This window comes from Castor canadensis, chromosome 11 (genome assembly GCF_047511655.1).
Source record: "Castor canadensis chromosome 11, mCasCan1.hap1v2, whole genome shotgun sequence".
Taxonomy (NCBI): domain Eukaryota; kingdom Metazoa; phylum Chordata; class Mammalia; order Rodentia; family Castoridae; genus Castor; species Castor canadensis.
The window spans coordinates 1,987,571-2,007,761 of record NC_133396.1 but is presented as its reverse complement, the minus strand read 5'-3'; the positions used below and the strand labels follow the sequence as shown (position 1 = coordinate 2,007,761).

The 20,191-nt window shown below is 46.5% G+C and overlaps 1 protein-coding gene across 5 annotated transcripts in view; it reads left to right on the top strand.

The window, feature by feature from the left end:
* Rptor (regulatory associated protein of MTOR complex 1) overlaps positions 1–20,191 on the top strand; it is a 351,661-nt gene that overhangs the window by 313,548 nt on the left and 17,922 nt on the right. For all 5 annotated transcript variants that reach the window (XM_074044925.1, XM_020168971.2, XM_074044926.1 and 2 more), the window contains 3 exons: positions 6,357–6,460; positions 7,356–7,539; positions 9,311–9,421. In XM_074044925.1, the coding sequence (XP_073901026.1) occupies positions 6,357–6,460; positions 7,356–7,539; positions 9,311–9,421 (399 nt within the window). The remainder of the gene's footprint in view (positions 1–6,356; positions 6,461–7,355; positions 7,540–9,310; positions 9,422–20,191) is intronic.

The following is a 20,191-nucleotide window of genomic DNA, read 5'->3' as shown; positions in this document are numbered from 1 at the left end:
ACTGTTCTGTGTCCCTGGCCTATGCAAAATGGAATCAGTCACGTTAATGTTTTCATTATTTAATAGAAAACTAGTAAGTGATCCAGTCATCTGCTCTTTTCAACTAAGAATAGTTGAATGGGATCAATCCAAATAGAAAACTATTTTTAAATACATGTTTGTTATATATTATGGTTTAAGGCTGAGGGAGGGAGGAAGGGAAGGAGAGAAGAAAGTGGATAGGCAGGAAGTCAGCAGGAAAAGAAAGGTGAAGAGCCTGGAGGAAGACCTGGAGGGTTGCATAAGTGCCCAGCAAACTACCTGTGTGGCCCCCAAGCAGTGACAGGCCCTAAGCCCATATGAGCCAATGCTCAGAAGGTTGGAGCTGAAGGTTGACTCAGTCACTCCCACCTGTGGCATGTTAGGGAGGTCTGTGCTGACCTATTACCGCTGCTCCTTTAGACTCTAGCCTCTCATACTTCTTGTGCAAAATTTCTTAAACTTTTTTTTTTTTTTGAGATTGGGGTAGTGTTTATTTTGGAGTTTTTGTTGTTATTATTGTTTGTTTGTTTTATGGTACTAGGGATTGAACCCAAAGCTTCTCACATGCCAGGCAAGTGCTTTACCACTTGAGGCATGCCCCTATGACAAGGTCTTTCTAACTTTTCCTGGACTAGAACTCATGATCTTTCTGCCTCTGCCTCCCTAGCAGTTGGGATTATAGGTGTGCACCGCCCCACCTGGCTCAAATTTGGGTTTTAAAGAATTGTTTCCAAAGCTTTGTATGGACATTCACTAATACAAATTCAATTTCTTTGAATTTGAATTTATGTTCAAAGAAAGCAGAGACTGGCCAGTTTACTTCCCTTGTTTCCCTTGTGTCTCTGGCACACAGAGGTGTTTGATGGCCTCTTCTTTGCTCTTGGAGACACAGGATAGCCTCCTGGCCACAGCCCACCCTCTCATCAGCCTGGAAACACAGTTAGGGACCCTCACTGTGATCATTTTCCCCCATTTAATTTTGCTTCTTGAGTATTTTATTCATGGAAAAGCAGGAGTCATCCTATTTAAGTCTACTTTCAGTGGGTTTTATGTACTTACCCTTACCCGTACTCCACCTGAATTAATTAACACTGTGATCCCCATGTCTAATACTGAATTTCACGACTATGAGTTCACTGCTGTCAGCGTGACCTCAGGTGTTAGGTAGTTCCTCTTAGGAGCCTCTGGTCCATGAAGCAGAGAAACCATTTCTCCCTGCTCTACAATAGAGATGCCAGCCATAGTTTCCCAGGCCTGGGTCCTCTGAGATTGTGCTCCTACCCACTTTAAGATAACTAGACCTCTGTGTGTCATCTGGTATATTAGCAAGTTGCAACCACCTGATAAAATAGCCTAATGTCCCACTAGAATGGTGCATGACTTAGCCCCAGATGCCCAGCAGAGTGGCATTTGGCCTCTGTGCCAGCTCTGCTGGTCTAGAATGACACACACCCCAAAATGCACATGCCACCAGCTAAAAGTACACAATAGCCAGAGTGAAGAAGACCAGAGTGGAGACCTTGCCACAGCACAGCAATGCCTGTGTATTGTATGTGTGTTATGTGTGTTGTGTGTGCCTGTGTGTGTTTGTCTTTAAGAGTAATTGCTGCTCCTGAAGGATTTGGGAGCAAAAACATTAAAGAAACCCTTTCTTATCCTTATTTTAATTTCAAATCATGCCTTACTTTCTGCTATAGGAACTGAAGGGATTACACTTCATTTTACAAAGAAGTGAGTCTGTTTTACATTACTTAACTCTGAAGCCAAATTTTTGTTCATTAAAGTCAAAGGAGCCTCATTACTGTGAGATGCCCCATAGAAATTCAAGAATTGCTACCAGCTATGTGTGAAAGAATCCATACAGTTCAATAGATGGCCTAATTTCATGTTTATAAATGCTTGTTCCATGGGCCTATGGCTTGTGTTTTGCTTTTAGTTTTTATTATGGGAAATCTCAAAACACACAGAGGTAGAAACAGGAAAATAATAACCTAAAGGAGCTGTTTGAGGCCCCAACAGCTCTTGTCTCCTGACCTCTTCTTCTTCCCCAAGGTTTGAGGAGGACACAAAAGGAAACCCAAGCACAGGCGTTCAGGTATCAGGTCTCACAAGTTCACAGCCACTTCTCATTTTGTAGTTATGAGAAAAATCCAAAAGCATAGACATGTAAACTCACCTGAACATCGTGCAAAAGCCTCCGGATTCCAACAGGAGCTGTCTCTGCTGTGGGATTTGGACAGACCACCCCACATGTTGAGTTCTTAACCAGAGGTGAAGCGTAACATCGAGACCAAAGCTCTGAGTAACCAATGAAGTAAAGGTTGAGATTCTCAGAAGAGCATATTCAGAAGTTCGGTTAAGCCTGTCATTAAACACACCTGTCATCCCAGCCTTCAGGATGCTGAGGCAAGAAGGTTATGAGCTTGAGGATAGCCTAGGCTACATAGTGAGACCCTGCCTCAAAAAAACAAAACAAAAAAATAAGATGGGTGCCAGTGGTTCACACCCGTAATCCTAGCTTCTTGGGAGGCAGCGATCAGGAGGACCTCACTTTGAAGCCAGCTTGAGCAAATAGTTCATGAGACCCTATCTCGAAAATATCCAACACAAAAAGGGCTGGTGGAGTGGCTCAAGCAGTAGAGCACCTGCCTAGCAAGCGTGAAGCCCTGAGTTCAAACTCCAGCACCAGACACGCACAAAAAAAAAAAAAAGAAAGAAAAAAAACCCTGTCATTAATACTTAATATTCAGCCTCACACTATTAGAACACGGCTTCCTTACTATGTTAGGCAGCTTGCTCCATCATGACAAAATGCCTGACATAAAACTTAAAAGGATGAAAGATATATGGTGGGTTTCCTCCTCCTTCCCCTTTTCTTCCATCCAGACCCCCATCCTGTCATGTGGCTCCATCCACACTCAGGCCAGATATCCCCTCTTAGCTGATCTGCTCTGGAAACCCACAGGTGTGCTTTCCTAACCTCCTAGGTTTCTCAGTTCAGTCAAGTTGATGATCAAGATGAACCATCACATTTTTGTTTTGTTTGTTTTTTATTGTGCTATTGTGTGGAATTCCCGTGCAGAAACCTTCCCTGGAGAGATGATCCTGGCTGAGGTGCCCAGGCCACTCCCAGAGATCCACTCCGTGGCTCTAGGGTGGCAGCTGGAGCCTGTTCTCCGGGAGTTTGTGTGTGGCTGCTGCATAGGAGCAGAAGAGGTAAAGGTGACCAGCCTGGAGGAGTGAATCCTGGAGCCCTGGCTCCCAGCAAGCTGCACAGCCCAGGCTGGGGACAGCTCTGCCTGGACAGGCATCTGCTGGCTCACTGACTGCTGGCCAGCCCTTTCACATTCCCAACTTTCATGTGTGAGACCAAGATCACTGAAGTAACCGCCTTCTCGGGTTGGGTCGTGAGGATCAAATGTCTCACTCCAGCCTGTGAAGCCCTTATCACCATGCCAAGCCTCTGGGGAGGAGGCTCTATGATGAGCTGCTTTTGCTAGCATAGGGTTATCATCTTCATCATCCTTGATAGGGCCAGCCCAGGAGGAGGCAGTGTTCAGCGATCCAGGGTTCTCTTCAAGCACGCTCCCAAGTGAGAGCCCCATGTGCTAAATGAGATGTCCCAAGGCTTCATTTGTTACCATTGTTTTAACTGAATAATACCTATAACTTCCAAAACCTTTACTTAGGAAATACAGTTTGCAGAGAACTACCTGTCCAGCAGAGCTTTGCACATGTCTCTCCTCAAATCAAGCCACAGCAAATTCCACACTGTGCTTACCCCCAAGTTACTTTGGTCATCCTGTGGTCACTAGCACTTATCATGAAAATGTCCCCAGCCCCGTAGTGCCACCTCTTGCAGGTTTTGAAAGTGATACAAGATGAACATCTTGTGCCTACACTGAGTGTGGCTACACTGCTCAGTTGGGCAGCTGTTGGCACTGTGGCCTATGCAGCTTTCCTGGAGGAGCCTCCAGAAGGAACCAAACACGGGTAAGCACGGAGGAACACCCAGGACTACGAGACCAGGCTTCTGAGTCACCCCTGTAACCCAGCAGTGCTGAGCACAAGAGAGGCTGTGGGTTCAGTGGAAATCCCCACTCTAGTCCCTAAAGCTTTCTGTCTTCCCTGGTACTGCCCACTTTCTCTCTAGAAATTTTGAGAAAATGCATGTTAAACTTACAGTGTAGGTATAAATTTCTTTTTTCTTTTAAACTTAAGGAATCATACGGCTGTCAGATTTTGCAGAGTGTGTGTGCCTATAGAATTGACTGAATAAATACTAAAGCTAAAACAAGTTCCCAAGAACATGTGTTACTCTTATAATAAAATACCCAGAAACAACTGGGTATGGTGATGCATGCTTATAATTCCAGCTATGCAGTAAGCGTAGGTAGGAGGATTGAATCCAAGGTCAGCACTAGGCAATAGTACATGACCCTATCTGAAAAGCAAAAAGGACTGGAAGTATGGCTCAAGTGATAGAGCATCTGCCTAGCAAGTGTGAGGCCCTGAGTTCAAACCCAAGTACCGCCAACAAATATATGTATATGTGTGTGTGTGTGTATATATGTATATGTATACACATATATACATATATATATATATATGAAACACTGTTTAAAGACTGCTTATTGCTCTGTTTTCTTGCTATCTCCATTTTGAAGCCAAGGACTATGGGAAATGTTGATGCTGTCTATATAAATGAAGACTTCTATGGTTGTTTCTTTGATTTTTTTTTTTGGCAGTGAAGTGAATAATTTAGAAACCTGAGGCCAGAGAAGGGCCCACTAGAACAGAGCCCTCCCAGGTGGTGATTCTATTTGGTTCACATGCTTCCCTGAGCTTTCAGAAGGCAACCTGGCCCTGCTGGCTCTCAGGGCACATCCTTGGCAGTGGGGTCAGTGGCCACCTAAAGAGCCACTTGTTCTGTCCTGATATAGGGGCCTCAACATTGCTAGGCCCTTTCTGAATCTACACAGCTCTGGAGTGCAGAACCCAGTGGGTTCTGCCAGCCATACCACGTATTGCCACACTGGCACACGAGCATAACCGACAGACAAGCAGTTAACACTCCTATTTGCTATGGCTTCCTCATTGCTCATTTCCCCAGCAGATGGCTGGTTTCCACATCTACACAAAATCCTGGTAAAACTCTGAGCAAAACTCCTGCCCTCCAGAGTATCACATCCCAGGCTGGTGCAAAGCTCTCCATGTAAAATTTCAAGCCCAGCAGTGTTTGTTGGAGGACGTTCATAAGACCTTTGACCTTCCATTCATCCACAATGCCGTGGTATAGGAGCTGTTTTGCACCTGCCCGATGAGACATGGAAAATAAACAGAGGCCAGGTGATGTGCTCACCTGGAGCACCGTGAGTGCAGTGTGAGCTGCCCTTCACAAGCCAGGCTAGCTCACTCTCGCTCTGCCTGCCTGCTCTTTTCCCAAGTTATTCCCTGCCTGGAGACAGTCGTTCCCTGTGTACTCTGCACAGCCAGCATCACCTGTGCTGGAACATGGGGGTGGAGGGAGATGACTGTGTGATGGAGATGTTCTTTTTGTACGGTGCTAGGATAGAACCCGGGGCTTTGCACAGACCAAGTTCATGCTCTACCCCAGCCCCAAGAGCCCAGGTCACACCCCAGAGCAGCAGTGCCTCTTAGCCTTTGGAGAGTAGATGACTCCTGCACACTTGATCTGTCCTCAGCCTCTGTGGTTTTCATGGACCCCTTTGGGAAACACAGTATACATAATTGCACAGTGACTGCAGAGCCGTGGGTACTTTGATGAGTCACCACCTCAGAGACCACCTGAGCAGATATCAACTGATTAAGTGCTGTCTGTCCCTCAGTGCTCTGTGGAGCCTCCAGCTGCCTCCCTGCTCCTGAAAGGGTGGTGAGGGTTCTTTCCAGCTGCCTCACAGCTCTCAAGTGAAAAGTGAAGTGTTAGAGAAGATCCTACCAGAAGCCAGGACTGGTGGGGGCAAAGTGGGGAGGAACAGTGGGAACTGGCCCGGAGCTTGGCCTTGTGCTGTTCTGAGAGCATCTCACACTCAGGCTCCTCAAGAACCCCAGACAGAGATTGCTCCCCAGCCCTGGGCCTCCCAGGACCCAGGGAGTGATTTCAAGATGTGAGCATCACTTTATCCCCAGGGCTGCTTTTGTGGGACTCGCTCACCTGGGGTCTTCCACTGGTGTTTGAGAGCTCCTTAGACAAAAGTCTTTTTCCACCATTTTGAAGCTACACAAAAGCAACCACAGCCTTGTGTTTCTGCCTCATGCCTCAGAGGAGGTTACCACCTTTTGATCTCCACCTCGCTTGTCCTTTGCTTTTTTAGGCCACAGTGAATGCCCGACCTCAGCGAATCCTTGACACCTCCTCTCTCACCCAGTCAGCCCCAGCCAGCCCGACCAACAAGGGCATGCACATCCACCAGGTGGGGTAAGTGGCCTGAAGTGAGCTTTTCCACCTGTCATGGAGGACCAGAGACCCAGCTCTCTCTCTCTCTCTAGCGCTCTCTCTCTCTCTAGCTCTAGCTGTCTCGCTCTCTCTCTTGCTCTAACGCTCTCTCTGTCTCCCTCTCTCTCTCTCTCTCTCTCTCTCTCTCTCTCTCTCTCTCTCGCTCTAGCGCTCTCTTTCTCTCTAGCTCTCTCTCTCTCTGTTTCTCTCTCTAGCTCTCTCTCTCTCTCTCACTCTAGCTCTCTCTATATATCTATATCTCTCTCTCCCTTCCCCCCTACCCTTCTCTCTCTCTCTCTCTCTCTCTCTCTCTCTCTCTCTCTCTCTCTCTCTCTCACACACACACACACACACACACACACACACACACACACACCCATTCCTGTCTAATCTGGGCCCCCTCCTAGAATTCTGTCCTGTCTCAGGAGCTCTTCATTAGCACATAGTGTTGAACTAAGCCTGATTTTTGTAGCCTTTGGGATTTTCTTCAGAGGACCTAGGTTCTCCACATGGGTTCCTGACAGGCTAGACTCTGAACTGTCCCACCAGTTTTGACCACTCAGGAAGTAGTGCAGCTGGTCCTGAATGTGAGCTGAACACGGACCATGTGCTCTCCCCAGCACACTGCTCAGGATTCAGTTATTCCGTCCTCATTGCCTCTCGCTCATTAGGGTCTTAGTGCCTGCCAGCAGACATCCAGCAAGGATAGTCCTCACTCAGCATCAGCAGCTGGCACTGGAAAGCCATGATGACATGTCAGGCAACTGAGGATGTCCCTGGGTCCATTTGCAGCATCTGGCTGGGAGGAGGCGTGGGTCCCAGCAACCTGTGGCAGATCCTCAGTAACTCGTGCTATCTGCTCTTCTCCTGATGGCAGAGGCTCCCCACCGGCATCCAGCACCAGCAGCTGCAGCCTAACCAATGATGTGGCCAAGCAACCAGTCAGCCGCGACCTGCCTTCCGCCCGCCCAGGCCCCACGGGCACCACGGGGGCGCAGTACACCCCTCACTCCCACCAATTCCCCCGGACGCGGAAGATGTTTGACAAGGGCCCAGATCAGGTAGAGACAACAGTGTCACAGTGCCTCTGGAACCATCAACACTAGGTGTCAAGACCAGGCGCTGAGGGGTCTGCTGAGGACCCCAAATTTGGGTCATTATGGCCCTGTGACCTGGTGCCCTTGTTCACCCAGTGACACCCTGGCTTAGCACCTATCTGCAGGGCCTGGTCTTCCCAGCATCCAGGATGCCTTCTGGTCTGCTACTCTTGGCAACTCCACAAAACAAAATATGCACGCAGAGAGTTAATTTGCTTTCTTCCCTTCTTGGGTAAATAGCATTTTGCCTCTGCTCTAGGTGGCAGCAGTTCTACGGTGTTTACTCTGAATGAGTTGTTTGTTTTTTCTCTAAACATTCAATTACTCCACACAAATAGCACACACGCTTTGCTGTTAAGTTGAAAAGGAAATTTTCAGAGAACAGGAGTCTGCACCTTTGCTTCAGGGTTCTGCAAGTCACATGAGATGTGCCTGACGTGGGGCCCTCTGCTGTCCTGTCCAGCAGTTGCTTCTTTCTTGGTCAAGTACACACAGTCTAAAGAAGGTTGTCCAGGACCTTGTCTGGCTGTCTTACATTAGTTAATGTCTCTCAATAGCGGAGGGGCATCATGGCTCACTCTCACCCAGTGAAGGAAAAAGGAGTTGCAGCCATCTTGCGGGTTGGCTCTGGAGTGAGATTCCCCATGTGGCTGACTAGCAGGACACACATGGAAGCAGCTGAGCAGTGCTCCACACACAACAGTTGGCCCCAAGCCCATCTGACTTCAGTGCCTCGAACAGCAATGAGCTCCAAGTGCAGTCACTGTCGTGGCAGGGCTCTGACGTGGTGTGGGCAGGCATATGGTAGAGCCAACAGATGGCTGCCTCACCTTATACCCTCCCCCTGCCAGGGCTTACAGGATGGAGCCAAAGCTGCTGCTTCCAAGCAGAAGATGAACCCACCATCCACATCATCCCATGGCTGATGGGGGCCCCTCTCTGCCAGGATGAAGCTTGAGGGATTTCTTGAGCCTCACCCCCAAGCATATGGCATAGCAGAAGAAACTGCCCAAGCCAGCCCATGTGGAATGAGACAAATGCAGGGAGTCCTGTATCCCATGGTGGGAAACAGCCAAAGTGTGGTCCTCTTGGCACTCCTGAGTCAAAGTGGTTAAAGTCACAACTGACCTGCATGAGGCTACGCTCTTGGCTCACATCCCCAGCCCTCAGTCATGCTTCTTAACCCAGCGGCGACAGTCCTCCCCACCCCAGCCCTGTCCAGAGGCTGGGCCTAACTTTTCTAGAAAGCAGTATGGCAGTAAGTATCAAGCCTTAGACAGACATTCTCTTTGATCTAGTTATTGTTCTTCTAATACTCCATCCTAAAAAAAAATCAGATACAGAGGCTGTCTGTATTATTTATAATAGTGACAAATGAGACCCAATTAAATGTCTAGCAGAGGCCAGAGGTTAAAAAGTTATAAATTGTTTGGTGAGTTACGATTGGAGCTATTAAACAACTAAGCTTGACTTCTTGATCATCAGGATGCTTGAGGGAAGAGAGCACAGAATAGTTGTCTTTAGAAGTCAGAGCACTGTTCACTGCGACCTTTGTCCCCAGTTAGGAACTCTTTCAAGTGTTAAGCATAGGAGCTTTGGATATTGTGGTGCACTTCTATAATCACAGACAACATGTTTGATGTAGCCTGCGCTACATAGTAAGACCCTGTCTCAAAAAAAAGTGTAGAGAACAATAAGACTGAAGTCCTAACCCTCCTTTCCCAACCCCCCACAGACCACAGATGATGCGGACGAAGCTGCTGGCCACAAAAGTTTCATCTGTGCCACAATGCAGACGGGGTTCTGTGACTGGAGTGCTCGGTACTTTGCCCAACCTGTCATGAAGGTGCGTCCTAGTCTGGGGCTGTAACAGAACCTGGGGAGGTGGGCTCTAGCTCCTTCAGCACCAGCACTGGGGCCTGGAGCTTTACTCTTGGCTCTCTTCTTCCCCACGTGTCCTTGGCACTGGCCTGGGTCCCTGAGACCTCTTGCCTCACATTGGCCACTCTTACTCCCTTCCTGGTGGCCCAAAGCCCCATCCTGCCTCTGTCCTCTGGCTCACAGGGCCCTTTTAGCCCAGGTAGGAGCCATGACATGAACAGGTGGGCAGGGCCTCAGAGGGCCCCTCACTGCCTGCCAGCCCTGGCACTTGCCTCTGGGGCTCTTGTCACACTGCATTGGTGGCAAGTTGCTTTTGTGGTTGGAGAGTCAACAGTAAAGATAGCAGAGCCAATGAGGCAGAGGCTTCACTTGCCTTCTATCTTCTCAAAGGAAAAACAAAAGACTGCCTTTCTAGGACTTGCCAGCATTATGTATCACTTCCTCCAGCCACACTTGGTGACTTGGCACGGGAGACTGTTAGGCCAGGCTGGCTGCGCCAGTCCCAACACATCTGGTTCCCTTGGTGCAACTGTCTTCCAGGTCTAACTGCCCCAGTATAGCAGATAGGTCAGGAGGTCCCAGCAGCTGCACCCTATTTATACAGCCTCCACATCCGTCTCTCTGAGAGAGCTGTAGATATTCAGTTTTAGGTTTCCCCATAGGTCTAGAGAACATTCTTAGAAAGCCTTCCTCTCTTCCTGCATATTGGGCAAGGATTAAAGACCATAACTTACTCTTACTTGTGTGTTGAGCTAGATGTCTAAATCACTTCTGTGAAAAGCATTTGGAATTTATTACAGCTTTCTCTTGCTTTCCTCTTCCCTACGGCAAGTATAGTATGATTTTCATCAGTAAAACAAAGCAGTGCTGGCAGAGTGGCTCAAGCAGGAAAGCACCTGCCTAACAAGCACAAAGCCCTGAGTTCAAAGCAGGAAACTGGTTCTAGGTACCGCATGAAGCTCTCGTTATAGAGAGGAGATCTCTCTTCCATTTTTATGCTGTTTTTTTAATTTTTCATGGTACTGGGGTTTGAAGTCAGGGCCTCATGCTTGCTAGTCAGGTGCTCTACCACTTGAGCCACTCGGCCAGCCCTCTGTTCCATTTTTAAACGAAGCCACAAGGGTGACATGGCCCAGCTTTTCTAGCAAGTAGTTTGGCCATAAGTATCAAAGGGCTTAGGCAGCCATTCCCTCTAACCTAGTCATTGCTCTGCTAAGATTCTATCCCTCAAAAATAATCAGAGAATGGATGCTCTTTGTATTTACTGATAATACTGAAAACTGGAATCCACCTAAATGTCTAGCAGAGGCCAGATGGTTAAAAAGTTAGGAAAGGTTTGGTGAGATATTATTGGAGCTATGAAACAATTAGGCTTTAAAATTAATCAGTGGTAATCAGGCATGGTGGTACATGTCTGAAATCCCAGCTTTAACTTCAGCACTTGAAGCAGGAGGATCATGAGTTCAAGGCCAGCCTGGGCTGCATGGGGAGACCCTGTCTCAAAAAAGAAAGAAAAATGAGTAGCATACAGAAATGCTCATGACAAAAGTTTTATGTGCTGTGCATGACCCCTTATGCTTGTGAAAGACTAGAAGTAGACACCTTAAGTGTAGATCACAAACCATGTGATTATGATGACACTGAATTTAGTTTTTCCTCATATGTTTCTGTCTTCTCCCATTTCTATACAAAGCACAAGATACCTTTTTAATTAGGGGAGGGGAGAAGCATTACAAAAACAGGGCAGGGAGTAGTACATTTCTGTAATCTCAGCTACATTGGAGTGGAGGATAAGAGGATCACAGTTCGAAGCCAGTCCAGGCCAAAAAAATGTTAGCAAGACCCTAACTCAAAGAACAGGCAAGGTGTGTTATACACCTGTAATCCCAATTATGTTGCAGGCATAATTAGGAGAATTGCAGTTTGAGACAGACCCAGACAAAAAGATTGAGACCCTGTCTGAAAAAAACTAAAGCAAAAAGGGGCAGGGGGTGTAGCTCAAACAGTCAAGCACCTACCCGCCAAGTGCAAGGCCCTGAGTTCAAACTCCAGTACTGCCCAAAAAAATGAAACTGGAACTGAAACCAGCCCCCACATCACCAGGTGTGCAGGATGAGCTGAGTCACCAAGCCCAGGATCCAGTGCCAGTGCCAGCGGGGTTTGCCCTCATCAGTTACCTCCAGATGGCTGCAGCCATGTTGTCCCCACACAGGGGGACGTGCTCTCTTCTGATCACTTCACCTTCTGGTTAAATAGGAACGAGAACATGACTGCTATCACTTGTGCACTGTGGGTGAGCTGCCCAGCTGTAAGCAAGCAGATGCAGGAGGCAATTAGCCCTGGGCGGCGGACAGGCTTGTCCTTTAGAGCCGCACTGTGGTCTGTTTAGGAGTCAAATGGAATTTGGTTTAATACTAACAGAAGTTTGGTGTCTGAATACAGTCTCTTGCTTGTGGCAGCTGAGGTGAAGTGTGGGCAAGAAGCCTGAGGGTCAGCTCTCCTGTTCACTGTGACCGCAGTGGCTGGCAGTGATGGTGACTTCCTAGGATGCTAATGAGTGGCTTTCCTTGAAGTCCTTGAAGATTGACTGTTCCCGTCATCTTCCTGTGATAAAAGGAAGAAAATAGCACAGATGATCCAAAGTGTGTTTCACTTAGACTTAAATGTGCATTTGATGTTTTCCTGAGGACTGACTTTCCTTTCCAAGCACTAGAGTGAGCATACTTCCTCAAGTACACAGCAGCTGGTGGTAGGAGGAAGTTCCCAGAGGCGTGAGGCATACAACAAAGGGAGCGCCTTTGCACCCAGAGCACATTGGTTTTTGCTCCTGTGCAGACCCAAGGCCAGTGTCTGCTGTTGGCTGGTGCCACACCAGCCTCTCAGGTCAGTGCTGATACAGTGCCTCTGTGTTCTTCTGGGGCACATCTGAGTATTCCCACCCACGGAGGAAGCCTACAGCATGGACACAGCCCCAAGACTGCCCAGGAGGGTCTTGTAGGACTCCCGCCACACAGAAGGAGTCAGGAAGTACTTGCCAAATAAGCAAATGAGTATTTCTCTCTGGCCCTGCTGAGCACATAAACCAAGTTTTCACTGATTGCAGCCTGAGGTGAACACTGGCTAGTTTGCTGTTGTCTGTGGTGCTGGGGCAACCACAGCCTCAGACTTAGAACTGAAGAGGCTTTTCTTCACAATAATTAAAGAACTTTTCTAGACTTTAGAAAAGGGAGTGGGGCATGTTCTATCTTGTTATTTTAAAAAAGCTTTTGTTCCTGCCTTTTCCAGATGTATGCATAAGGGTATCCTTTATTTAATTAATCTTAACTAATCATCTCATGGTGTGTTTATGTAATACAATGCATGAGGAACTTTTTTTTTTTTTTTACTAGCCTGCTTCACAGGTAAACTATAAACAGTTCTAGGGCTGAGATGGGACCTCAGAATGAGTGAAGAGCTCCAAACCCTAAATTGCTGAGGTAACAGAATTGCACCAATGAGACAGTAGCACGCACCTGTGTGATGCAGCTAAGCGTCTAGAGCCATGGCCGTAATGGCAGCTCTGCAGCCTCTGTGCTTATCAGCTCACCGTTAGACTTCCTACAGGCCTGGACATGGCTTACCTGTGCTTAGTGAAACAGCCTTCTCTGCGTTGGCTTATAGAGCTCACATCTGCTATGTGATCTGCAAACATATGTTGAAAACGGTCTGTATGTACATAGAGAAAAAGACTCACAGGAAGCCCACCATATTCACAAATCAGTTACATGAGATTTGACCAAGCACAGTCAAAAAGGGAAATTTTAAAAATCTGAAGACATTTCAAAATCAAAAATTTTTAATTCCCACACATGCATTACACAACTCAATTAATTTGAAGAACCTCTCAGTCAGTCCTGCCTTATTGTCAGTTGTGTTTGAATCATTGTGTGATCTGAGTGTTTCCCTGCTCTTCATTTTGTGAAATTATGCTTCCCAAGAAGCAAATAGCCAGGTAAAATTACTGTGCCTGTTGTACATGATAAAGTGAGAGTGTTAGGTTGGTGCCAGTGAGTGGCAATATGGGAAAGATAAGTCGGCACCTGCACCAGACACTGAACTCTGCATCCTGCACATGCGTGGTGCTTCCTTCGTGGCAGTCCAAAGATGCCAGTGGTCACTGTGTTGAATTTTGTTCTGATTACAGAGTAACGTGGGTTTTTTTCTTATCTCTTTGGTATATTTCAAAGACTGCTTCTGTCCAGTGGCTGGCTCACAAAGGGGTGGACGTGCACACCCTCAGATGCTATTGGTGTGCGGTAAATGCCACCTGCACACAACACAGTGTGGAATGGTGTCAGCATTGTAACTGAGCATGCCTGCAAAGCCAGCCGTCCTGATGTTGCTGGTTGGTCTCCAGAAGCCAGGTGTGGACCAGCTGTAATCCCAACACTTGGAAGGCCAAACCAGGAAAATCACAAATACAAGGCCAGCTTGTGCTACACAGCAAGACCCTCTCTCAGAAAACCAAGTAGACTGTTTGCCCAGCATGCACAAGGCCCTGGGTTCAATCCCCAGCCCTGCAAAAACAAAAGAAAACCACCACCACCCTGCAAAAAATAGAAATAAACTTAGCAAAAGGAATGTAAAACTGAACATAGTAGCTCACACCTGTAATCCTAGCTACTCAGGAGGTAAAGATCAGGAGGATCAAGGTTCAAGGCCAGCCTGGGCAAAAAGCAAAATCCCATATCAACAAAAAAAGCTGGGCATGGTGGCATGTGCCTCTTATCCCAGCTATGTGGGAAGCATAAGTCGAATTGTGGCCCAGACCTGTCCAGGCAAAAATGTGAGACCCCACCTGAAAAATAACTAAAGCAAGACAGGGGATGAGGCTTAAGTGGTAGATGCCTGCCTAGCAAGTGCAAGGCCTTGAGTTCAAACCCCAGTACTGCCAAAAGGAAAAAACAGAAAGAAAGAAAGAATAGAAACATAAAACTTGTAAATGGAAAACTACAAAACATTGTCAAAAAATACTAAAGGCCTGTATAGATTGGAGCAGATCACAGTTTGTGGGTCAGAAGACTGACTGTTGAGCTGTCAGTGCTCCTCAAAGAGATACTCAGGTTCCGCTCAGGCCCTGCCAGATCCCAGTGACTTTTTCTGTAAAAATTGACAAGCTGATACTAAAATCTTTTCTGAAATGTGAGAAGCCCATAATAACACACATACATAAAAGGATATATGTTGTAAAAGACAAAAAAAAAAACAGAACTGTTCACTCTGCCTGATTTTACTGCATGCTTGCACTAGTCAAGGCAATCTGATACTGGCATAAGGACAGACAGACACTTTAAAACATACCTCACAGTGCTACTTTATGCCTATAAACTCAACAATTTAGATAAGATAGACAAATGCCTTAGAAGAGCTCAGCTGCCAACATTCACTCAATAACAAATAGATACCTGAATAATCCTTGTCTTCTAAAAGAAATAGTCCTTGTCTGTTTTAGCTACAAAGGGCCATAGTAGAAACTTTCAATGAAGAAAACTCTAGACCAGAAGAGACTCACTGATGCTGTGGGTTCCATGTAAAATGTCATCCTCAGGCTCAAGTGTTAAAGGCCTGAGCCTCATCTGGTGGCCTTGTTTTGGGAGGTGGTGGAAACTTAGGAGTTGGGGCCTTGTGGCAGGAGCTAGGTCCCTGGGAGCATGCCCTGGAAAGGTACTTTGTCCTGCCCCTTCCTGTGTGGCTCTGCTTTCTGTCCACCATGAAGTGAGCTGTTTTGCTCCAGTACCTGTTCCCTGCTATGATGTTCTTGCCTCTCTGTAGCCCAGGAACAATGGAGTCCAAGTGACCATGGACTAAAACCTATGAAACCATGAGCCAAAATAAATCTTTCTCCCTTTTGCATTGTTTATGTCAGGTATTTTGTCATAGTGAAAAAGTCTGACCAACATAACTGGCAACTCTATCAAACCTTTAAGGAGGAAGTAATACCAGCTCTACACCAAAAATAAGAGGAGCAAACCCATCCTGACTCAGGTATGAAGACAGCATTAGTCTGATAGCAAAACCAGACCAAGACATTACAAGAATAAAAAACTATAAACCATTATCTTTCACAAACATGGGCCCGAAATCCTTAACACAATGTTAACAATTCAAGAACAGCAATAAATATACTAGTGAGCAAGTGGATTCTATCCCAAAGTTGACTCAAGATGCTCACATCAGTCACACAACAGAAACATCAACAGGCTAGACAAACCACATGGTCATCTCAGTAGAAGAGGCATCTAACAAAATCCAGTGGTCATTCATGACAAAACTCAGCAAACCAGGAAGAGAAGGAAACCCCCTTTCCCTGGTAAAGGACACCTACAAGAACCTGTAGTTGACATCAGTTCTCATTGGTAAAAAGACTTCTCTAAAACCTGGAGCAAGTTGAGCGTATCTGATTGTACCAACATCCTGCCAGAGGTCCTCATGGTGCAGGAGCCAAGAAGAGGAAGTGGATGCTTGTGTATGGGCAGGGGATGGTACTGTCTCCATTCTCAGATAACATCCGTGTGTGCGTGGAAAATCCCACCTCTGCACAATGCTACTAGGATGAGTTTAGTAAGTTTGTAGGATACAGAGTCATTATGCAAAAATGAGAAATAATTGGAAATTGAAATTTACCATCAATGTCATTTACATTAGCATCAAAAGACAGAAATACTTAGATATAATCTAAAAACCATCTGTATGCTGAAAATTACAATACACTGATGATGGAAATTAGAAACAATCTGAATGATCCTGGGTTGGAAGACTCAGTAACACAAAGGTGTTAATTCTCCCTAAGTTGCTGTTTAGGTCAGTGCAGTCCCAATCAAAGTCTCACTATAGCTTTTTGGTAAAAATTGGCGAGCTTATTATAAAATTTATGGGGTACAAGCAAGGAAGCTAAAACAACCAAAAGAATCTTAAAATAGTAGAACAAAAGGCTCACACTATCCAATTTCAAAACTCACTCTAAGGTTAAAGTAATAGAGACAAGTATGGAATTGGGGAGAGGATAGGCACACAGATCAATAGAGAGCCCAGAAATAGATCCACACAAATTTGTTCAATTGATTTTCAACAAAAGTGCGAAGACAGTCCAATCCATTGGAGAAAGTTTTCAACAAGTGGTGCTATATACCAAAAAAAAAAAAAAAAAAAAAGGAACTTTGATCTATACTTCATTCCTTTAACTCAATGAATTGTAGCCCTAAATACAAAACCCAGAACCATCAAACTTCTAGGAGATTGAAGAAAATCTTCCTGACTTTGGATTAGGCAAGAACTACCTTAATAAGATACAAAAGGCTTGGAACACGCCTGTAATCCCAGCTACTTGGGAGGTGAAGAAAGGAAGGTGTCAGTTCAAGACCAGCCCAGGCAAAGTTAGTATGAGACCCTATCTGAAAACTTAAAGTAAAAAGGGACTGGGGTAGCTGGGCACCAGCAGCTCATGTCTGTAATCCTAGCTACTCGGGAGGCAGAGATCAGGAAGATCACAGTTTGAAGCCAGCCCAGGCAAATAGTTCCAAGAGACCCTATCTTGAAAAAACCCTTCACAAAAAAGGACTGATGGAGTGGCTCAAGGTGAAGGCCCTGAGGTCAAGCCCCAATACCTCAAAAAGAAAAAAAACAGAGTCTAGGAGAATGACTCAAGTGGTAGGGAGCTTGCATAGGAAGTGCAAGACCCTGAGTTCAACCCCAGTGCTTAAAAAAATACAGAAGACCAAGCCATACAAAAAAAGAAAAAATGACAAATTGGACCTCACTGAAATTAAAAACTGACCCTACAGTTTTGCCTGTTCTAGAATGCTGCATAAATGGACCACACAGTGTGCTATTAAGAAAATGAAAAGGCCAGCCACAGAGTGAAAGAAAGCTGTAAGACATAGATCTAAGTAAGATCTTATATCTTACCACACAGAGAGCTCTCAGAATTCCCTAACAGGGTTAAAAAAGCAACCCAACTGTAAAAAAAAAAAAAAAAAAAGATTTACACAGACACTTCACCAAGAAAGATGTAAGTTTTCAAATGAGCATAGGAAAATATGCTCACTGTTCAGGTTAAGGTTATCCATTACTAGGGAAGCACAGATCACCGTGGTGAGACACAACTGCACATCTATGGAGTGGGAAATCTGAAGATCTGTTGGCTCTGAGTGCTAGCAAAGGATGGGGAGCTGCCAAAGTTGTGCAAATGCAGGTCTTGCAGACACTTGGGAAAGTTTGGCTGTTTCCTGTAAAGTTAGATGTATGTGTGGAACACACCCAGCAGTGCTGCCTCTGTATATCCATCTAGAGAAAAGAAATGCATGAAGAGCCCTGGGTGTGGATGTTTACAGTGGCACAAAAGAATCACAAGTATCCTGTGCTAAGAAGACCCCACTGACAGGCTCCACATTTGTGCTCCATTGTGCAGCATTCCAGAGCAGGCAAAACTGCAGGACCAGTGATTGGGAGGACTTGACAAGAGGGGCCCAGAAACACGTCGAGGGTAGAGAGGCAGGGCTGTTCCATCCTGATCGCTGGCAGTCGTGTGGCTGTAAGCATTTGTTGAAACACTTGTAAACTGCCTAAAGAGGGTGAGACTTGCTAGGCATAAATTGTATCTCAATCAACCTGACTGTCTCCCTCTCATGCGAAGTCATACTTAAGAAAAAAGTGTACTTGATGTTAGTGTCCTTGTTTGGGTATCAGTACCTTTCTGAGTCCTGTTTGATGCCACTCCAGAGCTCCTGGTCCATGCAGCCTGCTGATGGCGTGACTCCAGTACTTCGTCAGGAGATGCTCAGGCAGCGCAGTCCTGTCAGCACATTGCCTGCACGCTGACTGCCTCTCTTCCTGGAGAGAGGTCTTGTTGGGAGGGGGCTGTTAAAGGATGGGAAATTACCATAAGTTTTCTGGTGAGAAGCACTTAGCAGAGCACTTGTTCTCACCTCTTGTGAAACTCACTTTGTCTAGCGAGTACAAAGCAAGAGATCTCGGTGCCTGGGAATCGAGCATCAGTAACAGACTTTTCTTTGGTTTGCTCTCCCCTTTTGCCTTTGCCCAAGCCTTTTTCAGTCTTGATGGTCATGTTCCTGTTTTGAATTTTATCCCACACACCTTGGACCTTTTTAAATACCAAGGGCCTGAAAATAAGACCTAGTCCCAAGAGTCACAGAGTCTCCATACAAGACCCTACTCCATGTGAAATGCCCCCAATTGCTGCTCCCCATAAGCCTCCTGGGGACCCCTCAATATTCCTTTGTGCCCAAGCCCCAAGCTTTTCTTTGCCACTGGAAAGAAGCTGAGCTTCATTGACTTTCAGGCGCCGTGCCTCTGTGGGAGGCTTCGGAACTGTAATTGGTTTCTGTCTGAGAGAAGCCGAGAGGTGCAGAAATCTAGCGTGCCTTGATGCTGATCATGTAACACTATTACACCGCCCACAGCTTCCGGGAGCCTCGCGGAGGGAGGCGCAGAGAGGCCAGACCCGGACTCTTGTTTACCAAAAAGCTTTTATTCAGCCCAAAGAGAAATGGGTGGGAGGAAGAGAAGATAGAGTGATTAAAAGCCATCATGAAGGGAAAATAATCTGCTGATCAGTTTGATGTGGCCTTCTGTCCTGAGGTCCTTGGTCACATCCCCAGCAGCTCACACCTGCCACTTTCTTGTGACCCTCCCTTCCTCCTCCGACATCCACTGTCACCCCTGCCTCCCACTGCACCACCCTCCCTCCTTTCCTGTGAGCCTGCTGGTCTCAGCCGGCAGTCCTCAGGATGGACGCATAGGGTCATTTCTTAGGGTTCCAGTGCCAACCCTCTCACGAGCACAGCAGGGTCAGTTCTGAGAGCTGAGCATAAGGGCCAGCAAGCCTCTGCTGTGATCCAGAGTCCTGGGCTCTCAGGTCTCTAGACACAGCACAAGTGCCAGACTGTCTGACACCATAGGCTTCCTGCATGCCGGCACCTCCCCAGGCACCTTCCGCTGGTGCTTGCTGTCATCATCTTTGTTGTCTTTGGAGCCAAGGTGCTGACACCTCCCCAAGTCCTCCCCTCATATCTGGAGCTGCAGGCTCAGGGCAGGGCCACAGAGACTGAGAAGAGGTATGGAATTCTGCCCCTTGTGTCCCTCCCGCTCCCTGCTCAAGGCACCTTTCAGACCTCTTCCAGTTGACTCCCAAAGAAACCCAAGTTTCATTAAGGTGCAATATCTCCCTTCCTGCACCAGCTTCGGGTCTCTTTCTCAGGGTTTTTTCTTATTATTGCTCCACACTATTGGTCATTTGTCATTTCTTTCCTAATAAGCTCTGGATTGTCATAAAATGAAACCAGTTATTATGAACCCACAGTCTGTCCCATTGCTATTGGGGGGCTGTTTCTAAACCAATAAGCATTCAGAGGGAGGTACTTGACACCTTTTCCCATTGTGTCTAGGCCTGGGTGTCCTCCTTTGGCCACTATTGTTGCTTTTTTGTCCGGGTATGTTTTTTAAGAAAAAGAAAAGAGCATAGCAATAAAAGGCTGAGAAACAAATGCAGCCATCTGTGCGGGCAGGATAAGGACAGAGACACAGAAAACATTCTGTGAATGTGTTTGTCAGAGAGCCTCCCAGAGCCCACCCGAAGCTCTGTGTAGATTGTCTCATTTCTCAGCCATACTCAATGCATTCTTTATCGTTGGGGGTGGGGGGTTGTTGTGTTTTTTTCCTGCAGGATTGGGGTTTGTAC